This window comes from Oryza glaberrima, chromosome 1, assembly GCF_000147395.1.
Source record: "Oryza glaberrima chromosome 1, OglaRS2, whole genome shotgun sequence".
NCBI lineage: Eukaryota > Viridiplantae > Streptophyta > Magnoliopsida > Poales > Poaceae > Oryza > Oryza glaberrima.
Window position 1 is genome coordinate 6,690,903 of NC_068326.1, and position 16,196 is coordinate 6,707,098.

Sequence of the window (16,196 nt, forward strand, 5' to 3'; positions counted from 1 at the left end):
AATGCAAAGTTTGTTGACTATGTTACTACTACTACTCAAGTATTCAAGAGGGATAAACCTATGTGCAAATGGTATACAATTTTAGTATAAAAATATTGACAGCAGGGTTTCACTTGCATTATGTTTCTCGGTAGATACCGTGATGATTTGCACTTGATAATGCCAATCTAGGTATAACATATGTGATTTTACATCAGCACAAGACATCAAAAATTGCAAGATTATACGATGTCCATGTTCTAACATCCCCAGTGCTTATCTATACACATAAGTGAAGCGGCATACGCAGTCTGCAGTCTATAATAATCTCATCATCTTTGTAAGGTTAGCGATCTTAAATCACCGAAACAGCTGCCATTGGCAGGCATAGCGGTCTAGTTTTTAACTCCGGAATCCCACTCAGCTTCACGATATAGCAGTTTCGACGGTTTGATGAAGGAAACCGGGAGGCGACATTGGTGGCATCGCTTCTTCCTGGGCATCAACCATTTCTAGGATCTTTCTTACTGTGGCTTGCAAATGATCACCTTGGGTTATATTTGGATGAATAGACTCCTTGTTTTTGAGATCCGTATTTGATGACTTAAATTTTGCATGCGCTTTTGCTGAAGTTACCGCGGTGGTGAATACGCCGGATTCCTTGAGACCACGAATGATAGCCTGCAAAGATGAATCATTCAAGAGATGAGTTGCTGCCTTCATTGTTGAGATAAAGGTACTCCTAATAGAAGTTCGAGATTGTGACTTGCCATTGGGGCATATATGCGTGTCAACACACCCTTCCTCAAAAGCTTCAAATTGGTATCTTTGTCGTTCCATAAAACATGTTCCCGGAACCTGAAGAGGAAGTCCGACAAATACAATCTTTAGTTAAGGGAGAGAAGTAGGGAGGGTGCAGGCTACAGGAGAGAAGGGGTGCTTACCAGTTCCTCATTTCCTCCTCGGTAGCTGTTGATGCAATTATAAAGGCCTGGCATGTAAGAGTGGATCCAAATTTATTAGTGTTATCAAACTAGCTGCTTACACTGTTACACAATTAGCTATGCTATGCAATGTCACAAACAAGTTATCCCATTGCAGGCTACAACAGTTGCTCTTGGCAAAGCTATGATAGAGAGAATGCAAAGAGCATCAACTTCTCATTCTTAAGAGACTTTTATTGGTATCATACAACAAGAAGTCGACCAACGTTACAAATGAAACGAAGGGAAAGAACACAAATAAACTCACCAATCTGTCAAATTCCAAGATAAAACATCGCTTCACATCTTCCTTTGTGGGCTTGCAGCCACACCTATCCCTCCTTGAAGTTAAGTCTGAGAACTTTGTGTAAGTGTAATGCAGAATAGCAGCTTCCTCCAACTTGATTTCACTACATGAATATATAACTGATGACTAAAATGACCAGAAGAAACACTAAAATTTGTCCTCTGAACAACTTTAGTTTTATAAAAAATATATGTCAATGTTTTCAGATGTCTGTCATCTTACTTTGGGGTTTTCATGTAATTATGCCATCTATGAGCACCATTTGGACGCAGATGCTCCTGAACCCTTGCTGCTGATTTCCCATTTCCGTAAGTGAGAAAATAGTTTGGATTACCGCGCGTTGCTTCTTTGTATAGGCCAAAATATGTATCCTTTGGAAGATGATCATAATTTTTCTTAAACATGGAAACCTGCGGATAAGAAAAACTGATAAGAATTTACAGAGAATATGATGGATGATAGTTGAGCTATGAAATCTGTAGACAACAGATTTTGGCCAGAAAATTAAACAACAGCTTGAAGCACATGGACGCACATTATTGATCATGCACAACTTACAATAAACAATCAAAAAAATATGTAATGAAGCTATAGAAGTCGCAACATAGATAGGGTTGGTGTGGAAACAGCAATATGGACTATTGCATATTAACTAGTCTCCATCAAGCAACAAAACTTTATCCTCATGAAGCTTTTCTTCTTTTGACAGGATAAACAAAGGGGAATTAGTTTTACCTTCCAAAGTTTCACCAGTTTAAGGTTTCGATTTCTTAGCGCAATGCAAAGTGAAAGGTAACACTGTGACTAAAGCAGGCAATTCTGAATACATACTTTAATTCTTCTAAATTTTAAGCATGCACCTGGCCCAGTAACAAGGGCTCTTGCTAATCGCTGCCAAAATTGGTGAGCTTCTCTCCGATTTGCTTCAAATTATGAAGTTCTAACAACACAACAAATTACAGGCGAAATCTTGTCTACTACAAATCCCGAAATGCTACAGCCTCACAAAGTGTTTTCAAAATTCTAGTGATCAATTTTTTTCTGTGGAGAAATATTTTTTGCAGTGGTTTTCATTAAATCATGCCTTCTATTGTGGTATATGGGCAATATTTTCCTTTACTTTTCTTACTTTTATTTGAATTAGTAATAGCTTACACACCTCTGTGAAAGGATCTTTGATGTCATCTCGCTCAATGCTGCTCTCCTGGGGAAAATAAATAAAAATTAGATGTGAAACAGGCTACATCCTCAACAGAAAATTTATTCTGCAACTCACATAGTTGGGGAAGATAACCATGTCAACATTATCAGGAACATCTAAAAGCAATCGCCTCAGAGAGTACTCCCGGGCACCAGCTGGATGAATTAGCTCATCGGTATCAAGATGAATGATCCAGTCCATGCCAGCATCCTACGATAATCAAACAGGGAGAAGCTCAAATAAAGCTAATCACCAAAAACAGGGTTTCTGGAGAACTAAACAAACAACATCATGCAAAATGCCTTCGTGAGTAAGCATATCATTATAATCTTGTGTGCCAACTGCCAACAACGGTTGATGTAAAACCACATCATTCATATGGCATTGGCACGGTAGTATAACATGTTACAATGATTGGGATTTCTTAACTTTTTGCTGCTAGCAGTAGCAATTGGGCTAACATTTATAGCGGACCGTGAAAAAGGATATGTGAATTATTGATTATGATGATTAACTGGTGTGTGTATTTGTTTTTTTTTGTCAACTTTACATGCATTAGTTGTACCATCCCATTACTCACCCTACACGTGAGTGAGAAGAAAACAATATAATGACAAAAAGGTTGATTAGTTAATTATACCAGAGATATTCCCCTTTTGTTACTGTAGTATTGTTACACAAATCACCTCATATCTTACATGTTTGTTCTGTATTATGCTACACAGTTCAACAGCGAGGCTGAACATGATATGGTGATAATTATGGTTCCCCTTAGAAATTGAGGGGAAATAGCATGGAGGTAGCTGAAAAAGGGTAAAACAAAAAGGCTATGGTGCTTTTGAATCAAAATTGTGATAATTATCATTTCAAAAGAGCATGATTGTGAATATTGAATCAAAAGTGCATGAACATGCAAAATGAACAGTTCATACCCTTGCCATAATGATAGCCATTTCCATGTTCAGCGACTGTTTGACAAATAGTTCATAATTGCACGGTTTGTAAAAGAAACCTGCCAGCCAAGTCTCATTCCAAATGCGACTGAAAATGTTTTAACAGTAGAAATTCAGACCACGAAAAATATCAAGAAAAATACAGGTAAACTTGTTAGCAACATACACATATTTCACTAGCAAAAGGGAAACAAACATACAGGACCCAAACAACATGAATACTTCAGAAATAAGAAATTGCAAATCTTGTAAAATGGGTTCGATCAACAAAAATGTTATAGAAGCAAGAAGGTTTGGTTCCATCTTTACTACTAGAACTCAACCACATCATTTGAAGCAAACAGTATAAGACTTAATCACTGCTTTTCTAATCTATATCTTGTTAAAGCAGTGTCCTAGAAGAATTAAATTTTAGATTGTCAGTGGACCAATCTCCAACAAAACCTCATCTTTTACAAAAAAAAACTCTAAACAGCTTCTCAGTACATCACCATACCTTCTGTCCTGTTTCTCTTTCAATTCTTTAGTTCTGTAAATGATTTTTACACCCTAAATTAGAAACAAAAAGAAGTCAGAACTAGATCCTGCAAAAGTCATACAAGTACACAACGAAATGGTGCAGAGTTGTTTACCCGAATGGATTCAAGAACTGAGGTAACAGCTGGTTTCGCAGCCTCTCCTTCAACAAAAAGGAAAAAGTGTGAAACACCGATGACCTTGTGGTAGTACAACCATGGAAGAATTTGGTGTAACCCTGCAGATGTGCTTCCCGTGATACAGATCTGCAGAATCATGAAGATATATTCAGGGGCATAATCAGTTAACATAAGCTCATCCCATGATAAACGAGACTCGCATACCACATTCTCACAAATAAGACAGGATTAATTTTGATGTTCAGATTACAAATAAAAGCGAACAATTGTACAACCATAGTAGGGTGCATGAATCATAGTTGCACCATCCATTTCAATGCAAAATACAAGATGTTCAAATACCAAAATTTTAATGGCTCACACAAGGAACATGCAAGACTGCGAATCAACCAACACCCACAAACCCTGTCAACCAAAGTTCTTGGAAGAATGCACCACCCCGACATTGCTCTGTGTCAAACACGTTTCCTATCTCTGGGCTACAGAATTCGGTTGAAAAAGACAATCTCTAAGTGACCACTAACCTCTAAAATCTAAATCACATCAAATAGGACTCAATTTGATGCAGTAGCGAAGGAGCAAGTCAGGAACACAACAATCTACAATCTACGACAAATAAATCAGCATTGAAGCAACAAAATACTCTAGAAGATAGGACCTTGCCCGCAGAACAGGCCTACACAGAAAGCAAGCGTACTTAAACCCTAGAATAACCATTTGATGCCATCGCCGTATTGCCAATACTGCAAAATATTGCTACATTCCACGAAGATGACTATCTCATCCTCGCAGGACAGAAATGCGATCTCACCAAAACATTTCAGGCTACTTTTGGATCTCTTAATATCGCGGCTTTCAAATTGGATTCACGTCTAAAGCAAAGCGCAATTCAGCGGCACGAGGTTCACATCGAGGCCGCTCTAGAGACGAGATCTCCACGCGCAGATCAGATCGGGGAGCGGAAACCTCACCTTGGGGGTTAGTCCCGCGTCGGAGTCGAAGCCCCACCCGCGGTAGAGCGAGATGCCGCCGTGCGAGGAGGACGCCGCGCTCCGGCCGAGGATCTCGGCGCAGTCTGCGGCCGCGGAGGAGGACTGCGACGAGGTGACGGCGAAGTAGGACCCGCCTCCCCCGCCCCCGCCCGAGGAGGAGGAGGAGGAGGATCCGAGCGGGCTGTTCTCCATGCCGGGGAACCTCTGCGTCTCCGCGGGCCACGCCGCGCCCGCCGGGTCGCGCATCCCGCCGCGCCACTGCAGCGCGAAGGCGAACGCGGCCAGCGCCATCGGCAGCAGCGTGAGGAGCAGCAGCACCCGCGTCGCGAACGCCGACGCCGACGACGCCCCCCCGCCGCCGCCGCCGCCGGCGCCCGAGGCGGAGCCCCCGCCGCGGTATCCCGCCATGGCGGTGGTTGGTTGGTGGACTGGACAGAGACGCCTTCGCCGCTTTTAGTTCGGTTGTACTCTCTCCCAGCGTCGCACACGCGAAGACGACGAGAGGAGTGAGAGGTGAGAGGTGAGAACGAGATGTTGGGCCGAGATTAATGGGCCGGATGGGGGTAAGCAGATGGGATAAGTTTACATTGGGTCACTCATCGTGGTGCCGAGTTCTTTGAACCGCGATACTCAGATATAATGCATTTCTCAACTTGTAATACCGGAAGTAGCTAAGGTCCCAGCCTCCCGGGGCGATATTATGTCTGGTTTTTGGCTGACGTTACGAGTTGATTGTGGTTAACCCAGTTGGAGTCAACATGGCAGGGACGGAGACAGGAGTAGGGCAGGTTGGCCATACTCCTGATCCTAAATAAATATTCATTGAAATTCCATTTTAAAACTTCAAAAACTAGAAGATAAAGTCAAAATTATATACATTCAACCAATTGAGCCCTAGGTTTGGAAAAATTCTGGCTCTGCCACTAGAACATGGGATCTACGTGTTAGAGTATCCTCAATAGCTCCTCTATCTAGTCATCCATCCGGTGTTTGGCGCATGGAAGAGAAAAACAGTGCTCCAGCAGAGTCTCCATTGCACACGCCATTTTTAGAGGTCCTCCAAACCGAGCCCTTCCCAAGCCAAATATGGCGGTTCTCTCTCCTCACGCCATCCTGAACTGCTTACCTCACAATCGAACTTGCGCCACCATCTAGACTGCATAACGCGAGAGAGTAGCGGTAAAGAGGAAGTGCATACCGGAGTAGAGGCGGAGAGGTGGTGGATCTGGAGGTGGAGAGAACCGGAGTAGAGGCGGAGAGGCGGCGAATCTGGCAGCGGAGAGGTGTCTTCCCGCTGCTCCTGCGACCGCGCCTCCCCTCCGACCGGCCGCTCCTCGGATCGACGCCACCCGGCCATCCCCGCCGCTCCGAGTCAACGCCCGCGCCGCCGCTCCTCTGACCGCGTCACCCTGCCGCTCCTCCGACTGTGCCGCTCCCTCTGACCGGCCGCTCCTCCGACTCATGCCACCCCGCCGCCCTCACCGCTCAGGTCTTCGCCCGCGCCGCTCCCCCGGATCGGCCCTCGTCCTCTCGGCTGTAGAAGAGAGAGTAGTGAGGAAGATTTTTTTTTTAAGTGGTGAGAAGTGAGAGGAATGGAGTAAAAATATGTGGTGGTTGAAAAATATTAATAAAATATAGGATGTTAATATATGGAGGATGTAATATGGATGATCTGTTGAAGTGAAAAGTAATATAGAGTAAGAATCTTTTTGGATGGCTATCTAATTAGAAATATGGAAGTTGAAATTTAGATGAGCTGCTGGAGATGCTCTAAATAGAAATATGGGATAAGCAAATCTGTAAGCACAGTACATTTGTCTACAACCACTTTGCTATCATCACCAGGCAAAAAAATGAAAAAGGAAAAACTTGTGAATCCATGGCGATAGTGCAGTGCCATGTTACATGTCTCCAACACCATGACCTACAACAGCCTACTCTGCTACTCACCCCACATGCACTACTCTGCTCACCTGTATTGATTTACGGCAAATCCGAAATCAGCAACGCACAACAGCCAGGGTCCCAGGGAATTCTAAAAAGAAAAAAAATTACTGCACTGCCCCATGCAGATTTTACAAGCACCGCGTATCTCTACCTTATCAACATGGTTTTTTTTCCCGAGAAATATTCGGTTTCCTAGATGCCACAGAGAACTATGAATTCCTATGTCTTTCTATCATTTCTGTGAAGGGATAGATCAGGTATCTGAAGAGCACCAAGACCAAAACGTTCACTTCGGATGTGTTCAGTTAACGCTAAAATTGGAAGTTTGATTGAAATAGGAACGATGCGACGGAAAAGTTGAAAGTTTGTATGTGTAAGAAAGTTTTGATGGGATAGAAAAGTTGGAAACTAAACCAGCCCTTCGTCAGAAAATAATCAGGATAGAAAGTTTGTTCCTGCTCCTGCTCCTGCAGTCCTACTAATCAAAAGTAACAAGATGCAGCCATGGACCAATTCAGATATGTACATTTTCAAATGGTACATACACACACACGTACAGCGGTAAATATATAAATATACAGATCATATGATATGAGACCATATAACTATATGTTGGTTAGTTTTCAGAATTATTAGCTGCATTTGCACATGTTGTGTCGCCTCGCCCTGATGAGTGGCTGTGATTGGCGCCGCGATGTTCGGAGGCCCGGGATGCACGTTGTCTTTGCATCTGGCAATGATCCTGTCCGTCCAAAATAGCAATTGTTTTCAACTTAATTAACTACGTGTGATAATTGGTTCTGCTGATTATTGTGCCGCATAAATGTTAGTATATTAGGGCACTGTCATGCAATTGTGGCAAATATATTAAGACATTTGAGCTACTTCTTCATGCAGAAATAGGAGTACATGTTTTACATGTCACTTTTGGATGAATTTTTTTTGAAAGGTCTAGATTACTTCTAATATCAATAGATAAACATTGTAAAAGTTTTATTTCATTCACAAAACAATTCATGTAATCAATAACAACATAATACTAGTTAGTTATAGTTAATCAATAACAGCATAATACTCCTAGTAGTTATCACTAGGATTCAACTTTTTGTTTTCGGTGTTTGTATCGGGCAGCGCCGATATGGTGAAATTTCCGAAATTTAGAACCAAAATTAGTCAAATTTGAACAAATATTACCAAAATTCACGAAAAAAATTTAAAAATAAAATTTTTGGCCAAAATAATATCGTATCCGCTGGGGGGGGGAGTCCGAAATGACTGAAATATCCAAAATTTCGGTCCGAAGTGTCAAACTCTGGCTATCACCACCATGGCATAATAACGACCTAACCAACGGGAGTATTTAGCAACCTACAGCTAGAAGAGGCACTGCTGATGTTTCCTTAGTGATCAGAGCTTGTGGTTCAATTTTCATATTATCATAATCATAGCACTGTCATGTAAATTGGGTAGATGGCATACATGCATCACTTGCTACATCAACAGTGACACTTGCTACTATATCATGACACAATTTCTTGTACACACTACAAGCAAGGACATTCAGGGATAACAAGTTTTCTTGCCAGCTATATCAATCCAATCCATACAGTGTGGGTGTCACTTGGGCTAAACCTTAATAAAGTTCAACTCACCCACTAATTACATGCTACTACCTGGATTGTTTATAAATATCAGATATAGTAACATTTGACTAATTAATTTGAGCCGTTATGTTAATTTTCAAATGTCTTGATTTTCTCGGCTTTACGAATATATCGATAAGCATGTTGGGCTGATTGCGTTGTGTATCAAACACTCTGCTTTCTTCTAATATAATTGACGTGTAATTATTTTGTGTGTTCGAAAAAAATGAATATATCGATAACATGTTTCCATGACAGGGGAGCATGGGTTTTCTAAGTTTTTTTTAATAAAAAGGAGATATGGACAATCAGTGAGATTTGAAATTCATAATTGTAATGATAACTAGTAAATTCAAATATTCAATTTATCATCATGAGGTAATTAGGCCTGGGAACCATCAATCTCTATTCTTGAGCCATACTTATGGTGGTCCTGGTCTCCTAGCCCTGTGGCCCCCCTGGACTTCCTGGCTTGGCTAAACCACCAGACCAACCACCAACACATCACAATCATTCAAGACAACTCTATGTAATTTGTCCAACTAAACTCCAAAAAGAAATGATAACATGAGATCAGTTTTATCTTAAAAGAATTGTTTGCACTAGCTAATATTAGGGAAAAAACATGGAAATATCTTCTTCAATTCCTTTTCCAACTGTATGTAGAAATAGTTCCTCTCACTAACTCGATAGTGTTGTATGGTAGATATTTTCTAAGCAGCATGCTCCATAACTTGTAAAGAGTATATATGTCGAGTTAGTTTTTTTTTCTATAATACACTTTCTTTAGGAAATATATTTTTATGGTATTTACTCCCTAGATAATAGATAATATGATCATACAAATTATATAAAGACAAACTAAAGCGAGTCAAAGAAAAGGTAAATACCACTAAAAAGAATATTCCATCCCCTGTTTGTCTTTATCAAAAACCTATCCTTTCCGAAAACGACCAATGGAAGGAATCTAGCTCCCATGGTTTATTATGTATTGTGCCTTTGACAACCAGCTTTCCCTATGGTTTAGATTCCTATGAATCTTTCCCATTTTTTCTACCGAGTGCATAAACTTAAAAATAGCCACATCATTCTTGTGCAATTCATTCAGCTGTAAGCAATTGTATTTATCTGTTTATGTTCAAGCTCGGTTGCAGCTAATCCATTCTAGCTAAACGAACTTGGTATATGTAACTACTAGGAAAAACACGTGATCAATTATCAACTACTACAGACTTTAAAAAAATTAATTTATTTGATTAAAAAAACTATATAGAAAGCTTTTTACGAAATACACTTTTTAAGTAGTTTGGAAAGCATGTTAACGGTGAAAAAAGAGAATTAGCCCACCTAAACAATACTTCCAAACACAGCCTAACTCTCAGTAAATAGAACCAGACGAAGCGAATCAACAAGAAGTTATTTCATAGGTAAAAAGTGAATAAATCCCAATTAATTAAGCCAATAGATGAATAATCTAGCTAGATTTAATCATACTATGAGCCTATTTTTCACGGTGACATTCCTGGCGACAGGGTATATTGTCATTGAAGTACTCCATGTGTGTGGACCTTGTGATGCAAGCTTGAGTGATGAACTAAAACAGCGACAAAGCGCCCAAGGTATTAGAAGGGAAAAAAAATTAAAGAGCTGAAATGACTACTTTGCCCCTGACCTAAACAACAAAAGAAAATATCAAGGCAAAACTTAAATATCAATCAACATCTTTACTCCTCCTTTTCTTAATTTCTTTTTGAGCCCTCACTCTCTGTCCTCTCTTTTTGTTGAATTAATTAATTAATTCTCCCTTTCAATCTTTTTTTAAGAACTCTTTTCTTTTTAGAACTCCCCTCTCAATCTCTCTCTCTCTCTCTTTTTCCCCTTTAAAGATATGCGTGCAGTGACGATCGATTGAAGAAGCAGAGCGTGATTAGGATCAAGCTCACGTCGTTTTCGCCGTGGCACTGATTGATATCTGGCTCAGTTTGCTTGCTTGCTTGCTTGCTTCAGGTTCCTAAGTAATTATCTCTAAATAATTAAGCTTCCGTGCCATGATTTGGTACACATGCAGCAGCAGTAGGAGTGCCCAGCTTATTTGTCACTGAATTTATATTATTCCTCGTGCTTATCTTGTGAGGAAAAGTTTGGATATATATATATCAAGGTGATGTCATTACTTAGGTCCAGTAGCTTTGAAGTCCAATGTTCAAGCCTTGATTTTTTTTTCTATATGACGCGTTGATGTTTTCCTAAAAGAATATTGGTGGACTTTATTTATGTATAAACGTTTGATACATAAATATGGGATATATATGTGTAATATTGATATTTGAGAAATACACTTTTGTTACTAGATTTTATACATATACCATGGTCAAATTAATTTATTGGCCGGCAGAACAACAATCTATATGTGTGGCAATTTTCTAGATAATGCCTTTACCACGAATTTAGGATAAGATTCTATAGATCCGAATTAAAGATTTAGGATAAGATTTAGTTACACTTTTAAAGCTTTGACTATCAATAATTTTCCAAATGTTTGAGTTAAAAAAATGATATACCTAGATTTGCCTTGGCATCATAATATCATTAGATTTGATGGTCAAAATTTTACAAATTTGATTGAATATTGCTCCAAACGTCAGATGAAGTACGTACTAGTATGTACGAGAAGATGCATATCATACATGGTATCACTCATGGAACAATTAATTGCAAAGGCCAGACATGTCCTTCCCACCTATCCATATTTTTGTTTACGTAGTATGTATACGCAATCAAATTAAGTTGATCACGACATGTAAGGAAAGGTTTTCTCCCCCCAAGGTAACCAATGGATCAACAACAACAAACTGTACCATATGAACATATATCCACAGCCATTAATTTGTATTACAATTGGAGAGGGTGCATATATATGTCTATCTTCATCACACCTCAAGCCGAAAATTTGTAAACAAAAGAAAAAAAAAGATATGGATAATATACACAAGCTCCTTATGATCATGACCAACAAACATATGAATATAATTACACATGTTTAATCACCCCCAAAAAACAAGAAACCCCACATAAATTAATTTACAACCGATGAGGCGACCATATATATATATAGGAGAGAGATGAAAGGATCAAAGGGTGAAAGAATTCAATAACAAATGTTCTTGCATGCCAAGTGTGTGTATCTTGATTTTTACTTACTTTTTGTGCAGAGACTGAGAGAGAGTAGTGTGATCACATTAACCTTAATCTTGATTTTAATTACCATCAGCTAAGCTTAGCTAAGCTAGCTTAACTTTGCTTTGCTTGCTTCTGGAGTGATCACTACTGCTTCTCCGGCTCAGCCGCCGGCGCCGCCGCCTCCGCCGGCTTCTCCTCCTCCTTCTTCTCCTCCACCACCTCCGTCGACGGCGCCGCCGCCTCCGCGGCGGCGGCGGCGGGCTCGGCGGGGGCCGCCTCCTCCTCCTTCTTCTCCTCCTCCACGGCGACTTCCCGGGAGGTGGTCTCCGCCGCCGCCTCCGCCTCCGGCTCGGGCTTGGGCTCCTCCTTGGGAACGAAAGGCGCGACCTTCTCCAGGATGAAGGCGATCGCCGGGGAGAGCGGCGTCGTGCCGGACTTGGCCACCGCGTCGCTCACCGGCTTGGCTCCGGGGAAATCTGAAAAAAAAAAAGAGGATTGCATTAGTTTCATTGTAAAAATATTAATGGAAATTTAAAATATCTTTTATTGTTTGCATAAAAATTATATAATTCTTAGGACTACCTAACGAGCAAATATGTCTATTCAGGAACAGACATGTTCAAATATTTTCAGATATATAAAAAATTAATTTTACCGGTATTTCTTAGCGTAAAATTTAATACCTATCTATACCTCCAGTATTAGGAGGTACCAAAACTTGTATTAAAAATATTGATGTCTCCCAATACCTCTTAAGACTATAAAATTAATCCACTATAAAAGGATTGGTTTTTATATATGATTGCAAAAATAAGTGGCTGAAGTTTAATAAAAAAAAAACTGTGTTAGTTTCGTTTGTTTTTTGTTCGACTGGTTTGGCCTCTTGTCTGCGTCAGCTAAAGAAACGGAATTTGCATGTGAGATTCTGTTCAAGGAAACATGGTAGACGAGAAGATTCCTCTGAAGTTCAATTTTCTAGCAAGAGGGAATAAAGTCTAGATTGTTGCTCAGAGGGCAAATAGTATAGGTCTCTATCGAATAAAAACATAAGAAAATGAATAAACATGATTGCTAAAAGAAACTACGGATTCTACTATTTTTTAAGGGAAAAAAAGGTGATTCATAAATGACACCTAAATTATTTTTTAAAAAAATAACTCATTTTTTATGTTACGATTCGTTTTGGAAATAAGTGATAAAGGTTCTTTATTTTCATTAAAAATGCATTTTTGAACGAAAATATAAAAAAAGGGGACAAGTTACATATTGTGATTATTCTAGTCAATACCCCATGCAATCAAATACAAGCCAATTAGAACTTAGCCAATTCTTACCAATCTTAGCCAATTCCTCAAGGAACTTAGTGACTGCAGGACCGTTCTTCTTGATTTTGCTGGCTGTTTTTTTGTCCTTCAACAAAGCCTGCAATATTTTTACAGATAAGCATGCAAATTATTATTTCTTGAGCAAGGATGTCCTCAAGCAACCTATGAAACACCTGAAAAATTATTACCTTAATCTCAGGAGGAGATGACTCAACAACCTCCACAACCTTGGGCTCTAGCTCTGTCTTCTTGTCATCAATCTCCTTGCCAATCTCCTCCTACACAAATACATATGACACCCAATCAATAAAAAAAATTGTGAAAATAAACACAAACTATACTTACAACTTTCAAGTATCTCTGTGTATGAATTCGTAGCTACCTTGTTGAATGATTTCAAGAACTCAGCAGCAGCAGCCTTCTTTCCATCCTTGTCAAAGAGCTTGTTGAGTCCAGTGAGAACCTTGGTCTTCCAGACACTTGTCATTTCTCTTCTTCAAGAAATTAATCTCTAGTACTCCAACTGTCCAACAGCAATAAAAAATCCATAACAAAAACCCCTTCTTAAAAAAAGTACAGAACAAAAATCCATAGGATATTTCATATATATCATGAAACTAAACATGCATGCATGAAACCATGGAAATGATCAAAGTAAGCTAGAGAAGAAGAAGCTTACATGAAGCAAGGAGGAGAAAGAGAAAGAAGAGAGAGATGCCTATTGCTTGTGTGATGTGTTGTGTAGCTTGTGATCACCAGCAGCCTATCAATGGGCAGAGTAGTACAGGAGCCACCTTGCCATGAGAGTGATATATAATGGGCTGGCCAGAAAGCCACCCTGAACTTGGGAGAGATTTACATGTCTACCCCTGCAGATGACACCATGGTTGCAGTGAGGTGGCAGGGGCATAAGTGTCAAAATGGAGAAGATTATGGAAGGGGTGTCATTAAGCTACGGATGACATGATGGTGGGTCGTGGAGGCTTGCAAGCTGCGCTGGAGGGGAGAGAAAGAGGAAGAGTATTTTTGCTAGGATCCTCTGTGTTACTATGACTCTGTGGTCTTTATCAACTGAATGGATGCCAATAAAATTACAAAGAGGATGTTCGGCTATGCTACATTGCAATTGTACAGCCGTAGCTGCAGCTGCCACCATAGATCCTCTTGTTTTTTACTGTAGCTGTAGGTTGTAAATTAATCACATCTAACATTATCGAATACCCCTTTAATTTAAGTAATTTATTTGCAAAAAAAAAAGACATAAGGAAAAAAATAGCAAAAATATAGGGCTAGCCGGCTAGTGCAGCCGCCCTATTATTGCTACAAGAAATTTGGCTTGGCTTAACTATTGGTATTGCCCATAGCTAGCACAACCAAGCGAGTTCATAGATTATGCTTAACTGTTATTTTATAAAATCGAAGAGTCCAATTTAGATATTAATAAACTATATGTGATATGGTTATGCAATTTAATGAGTTATTTATTGTTCCTTGTTTCCCTAGAAGATCACATAGTTGTCTAATATATTTTTTCCTTTTTAGTACTAGAATAACTATTCCGGGATAGTGTTAGCTTTAATTTTGACATTCGTTGATAACGAGTTCACATCAAACTGGTAACTTTCCTGGAAGAAGTTAGAATGATATAAAAAGGACAATATCCCTCTCCTAGATAACTTTCACCTTTTTTAAAGAATAGTGTTTACTCAATGACAGTTGGTGGTCAAACTTCATTGTAACACTACCACCTTGTCTATATAGCAAATTAATTCAACTAAATATCAATTGATTTTTTTTTTGCTAAATAGCATTAACTAATATATCACTATCCGAATTGTTCTAGATTTCTTTATATAGATCGAGAAAAAATACGTGCGATCACATCACAAGTACAATATGTTAACACGCCGTTTAAAACTTCACCTTTGTCATCGGCTATAACTACCTACACATTAACACACACCCTTGCCCCCACAGAAGATCAGGGACAACCAGATAGATAATCCTAACACTGTCCATGACACTGGCATTCCTGCGTGTGGCCCCACACCTGCTCGACGGTGGGGCCCACACCTTCCGAGAGAGAAGTAGCGTGAGCACCTCGAAGAAGCAACCACACCCAAGCCAATCACAGCGCCTCATCCTGGCCAAGAAGCCAAGAGAGTACTCGCAATCACAAAAAGAAATTGGATTAATCAGAAGTTTAATAGAACAATGCCCCAGCTAACCTGCCATAGTGCCACCTAATGGTCTCAGGTTGGACAAAATCCAGCAGCCATGCTGGTATTATTGTTTAGTTAACTTGCATCATTATATTATTATTTGCTATAGTAGAATACTCTTGTGATCTTCTCCAAGATTTTTATTGCTAGGGTTTTAAGGAGAGGAGAGGAGAGGAGGGAGAATACACAAATAGGGTGTTGTACTCCAATGTGCTGGCATGAATGGTACATCTACCAGCATGACAGCTCCTCTCCTTCCCAAGTGAACGTATGCATTGCCACATCGAATGTACACCATGTATGTCTACATTAAGGGAGAAGTCTTGTTGTGTTCTCTTGTACTCCTAAGTGATGCTTGCAAACTATAGCAATATGTTGCAAATTATAGCAAAGTATTTCTTAAGTGATTCTCGCAAATTATGGTAAATGGTGAGAACTTCCACACTCGTCAATAAGAAGAAGAAGAAGAAGAAGTAGAAGAAGCATGCGTGTCTCGAGTGATCTTTTGGGGATGTAAGAATTTCTTTTATGAATTTTATAAGCACGAATAAAATGTTTTATACAGAATTCACAAGACTCAAAATTTTTAAAACCAATGTTTGTTGTATTTTGAATGACAAACTGCCGAGTTAGTCTAATAATACTGATAACTACCATGAAAAGAAATGAAAGAAAACAAAACAAAAACGTAGGCCATCCTCTATTGTCCTAAATAATTTTAAAATTCGTATCCACTTGTCACATGACAGCCCTCATTTGCTGTCACCTGTTTATGAGCCAGGTAACGAGACCAGCTAACTGATGCATA

The 16,196-nt window shown here is 39.6% G+C and overlaps 2 protein-coding genes across 2 annotated transcripts; both read right to left on the reverse strand.

Annotated features, from left to right (window-relative positions):
* Positions 1-112: 112 nt before the first annotated feature.
* On the reverse strand, positions 113-5,535 carry LOC127773813 (glycosyltransferase-like KOBITO 1). The gene is made up of 11 exons (XM_052299999.1): positions 5,051-5,535; positions 4,056-4,205; positions 3,920-3,972; positions 3,403-3,511; positions 2,546-2,680; positions 2,429-2,473; positions 1,492-1,679; positions 1,231-1,372; positions 924-970; positions 750-837; positions 113-660 (listed from the first exon to the last, which is right to left on the reverse strand). Exons 1-11 carry the CDS (start codon positions 5,477-5,479, stop codon positions 406-408), a joined length of 1,641 nt encoding a protein of 546 aa, XP_052155959.1. The 5' UTR covers positions 5,480-5,535; the 3' UTR covers positions 113-405.
* Positions 5,536-11,499: 5,964 nt separating this feature from the next.
* Positions 11,500-13,960, reverse strand: LOC127762155 (salt stress root protein RS1). Its single transcript, XM_052286563.1, has 5 exons — positions 13,846-13,960; positions 13,549-13,689; positions 13,355-13,444; positions 13,176-13,263; positions 11,500-12,317 (listed from the first exon to the last, which is right to left on the reverse strand). The coding sequence occupies exons 2-5, from the start codon at positions 13,651-13,653 to the stop codon at positions 11,986-11,988; spliced, it is 615 nt and encodes a 204-aa protein (XP_052142523.1). The 5' UTR covers positions 13,654-13,689; positions 13,846-13,960; the 3' UTR covers positions 11,500-11,985.
* Between the last annotated feature and the right edge of the window lie 2,236 nt (positions 13,961-16,196).

Bases quoted from the DNA above. Each gene is read 5' to 3' on its own strand.
- LOC127773813 (XM_052299999.1), bottom strand. From the start codon at position 5,479: ATGGCGGGATACCGCGGCGGGGGCTCCGCCTCGGGCGCCGGCGGCGGC. The intron at 3,512-3,919 runs GTATGGTGATGT...AAACATTTTCAG, and splicing joins AAAGAGAAACAGGACAGAAG to TCGCATTTGGAATGAGACTT. The intron at 1,373-1,491 runs GTAAGATGACAG...ATATTCATGTAG, and splicing joins AATTACATGAAAACCCCAAA to TGAAATCAAGTTGGAGGAAG.
- LOC127762155 (XM_052286563.1), bottom strand. From the start codon at position 13,653: ATGACAAGTGTCTGGAAGACCAAGGTTCTCACTGGACTCAACAAGCTC. The intron at 13,264-13,354 runs GTAATAATTTTT...AAAATATTGCAG, and splicing joins CATCTCCTCCTGAGATTAAG to GCTTTGTTGAAGGACAAAAA. The intron at 12,318-13,175 runs GTAAGAATTGGC...TTTTTTTTTCAG, and splicing joins TGAGGAATTGGCTAAGATTG to ATTTCCCCGGAGCCAAGCCG.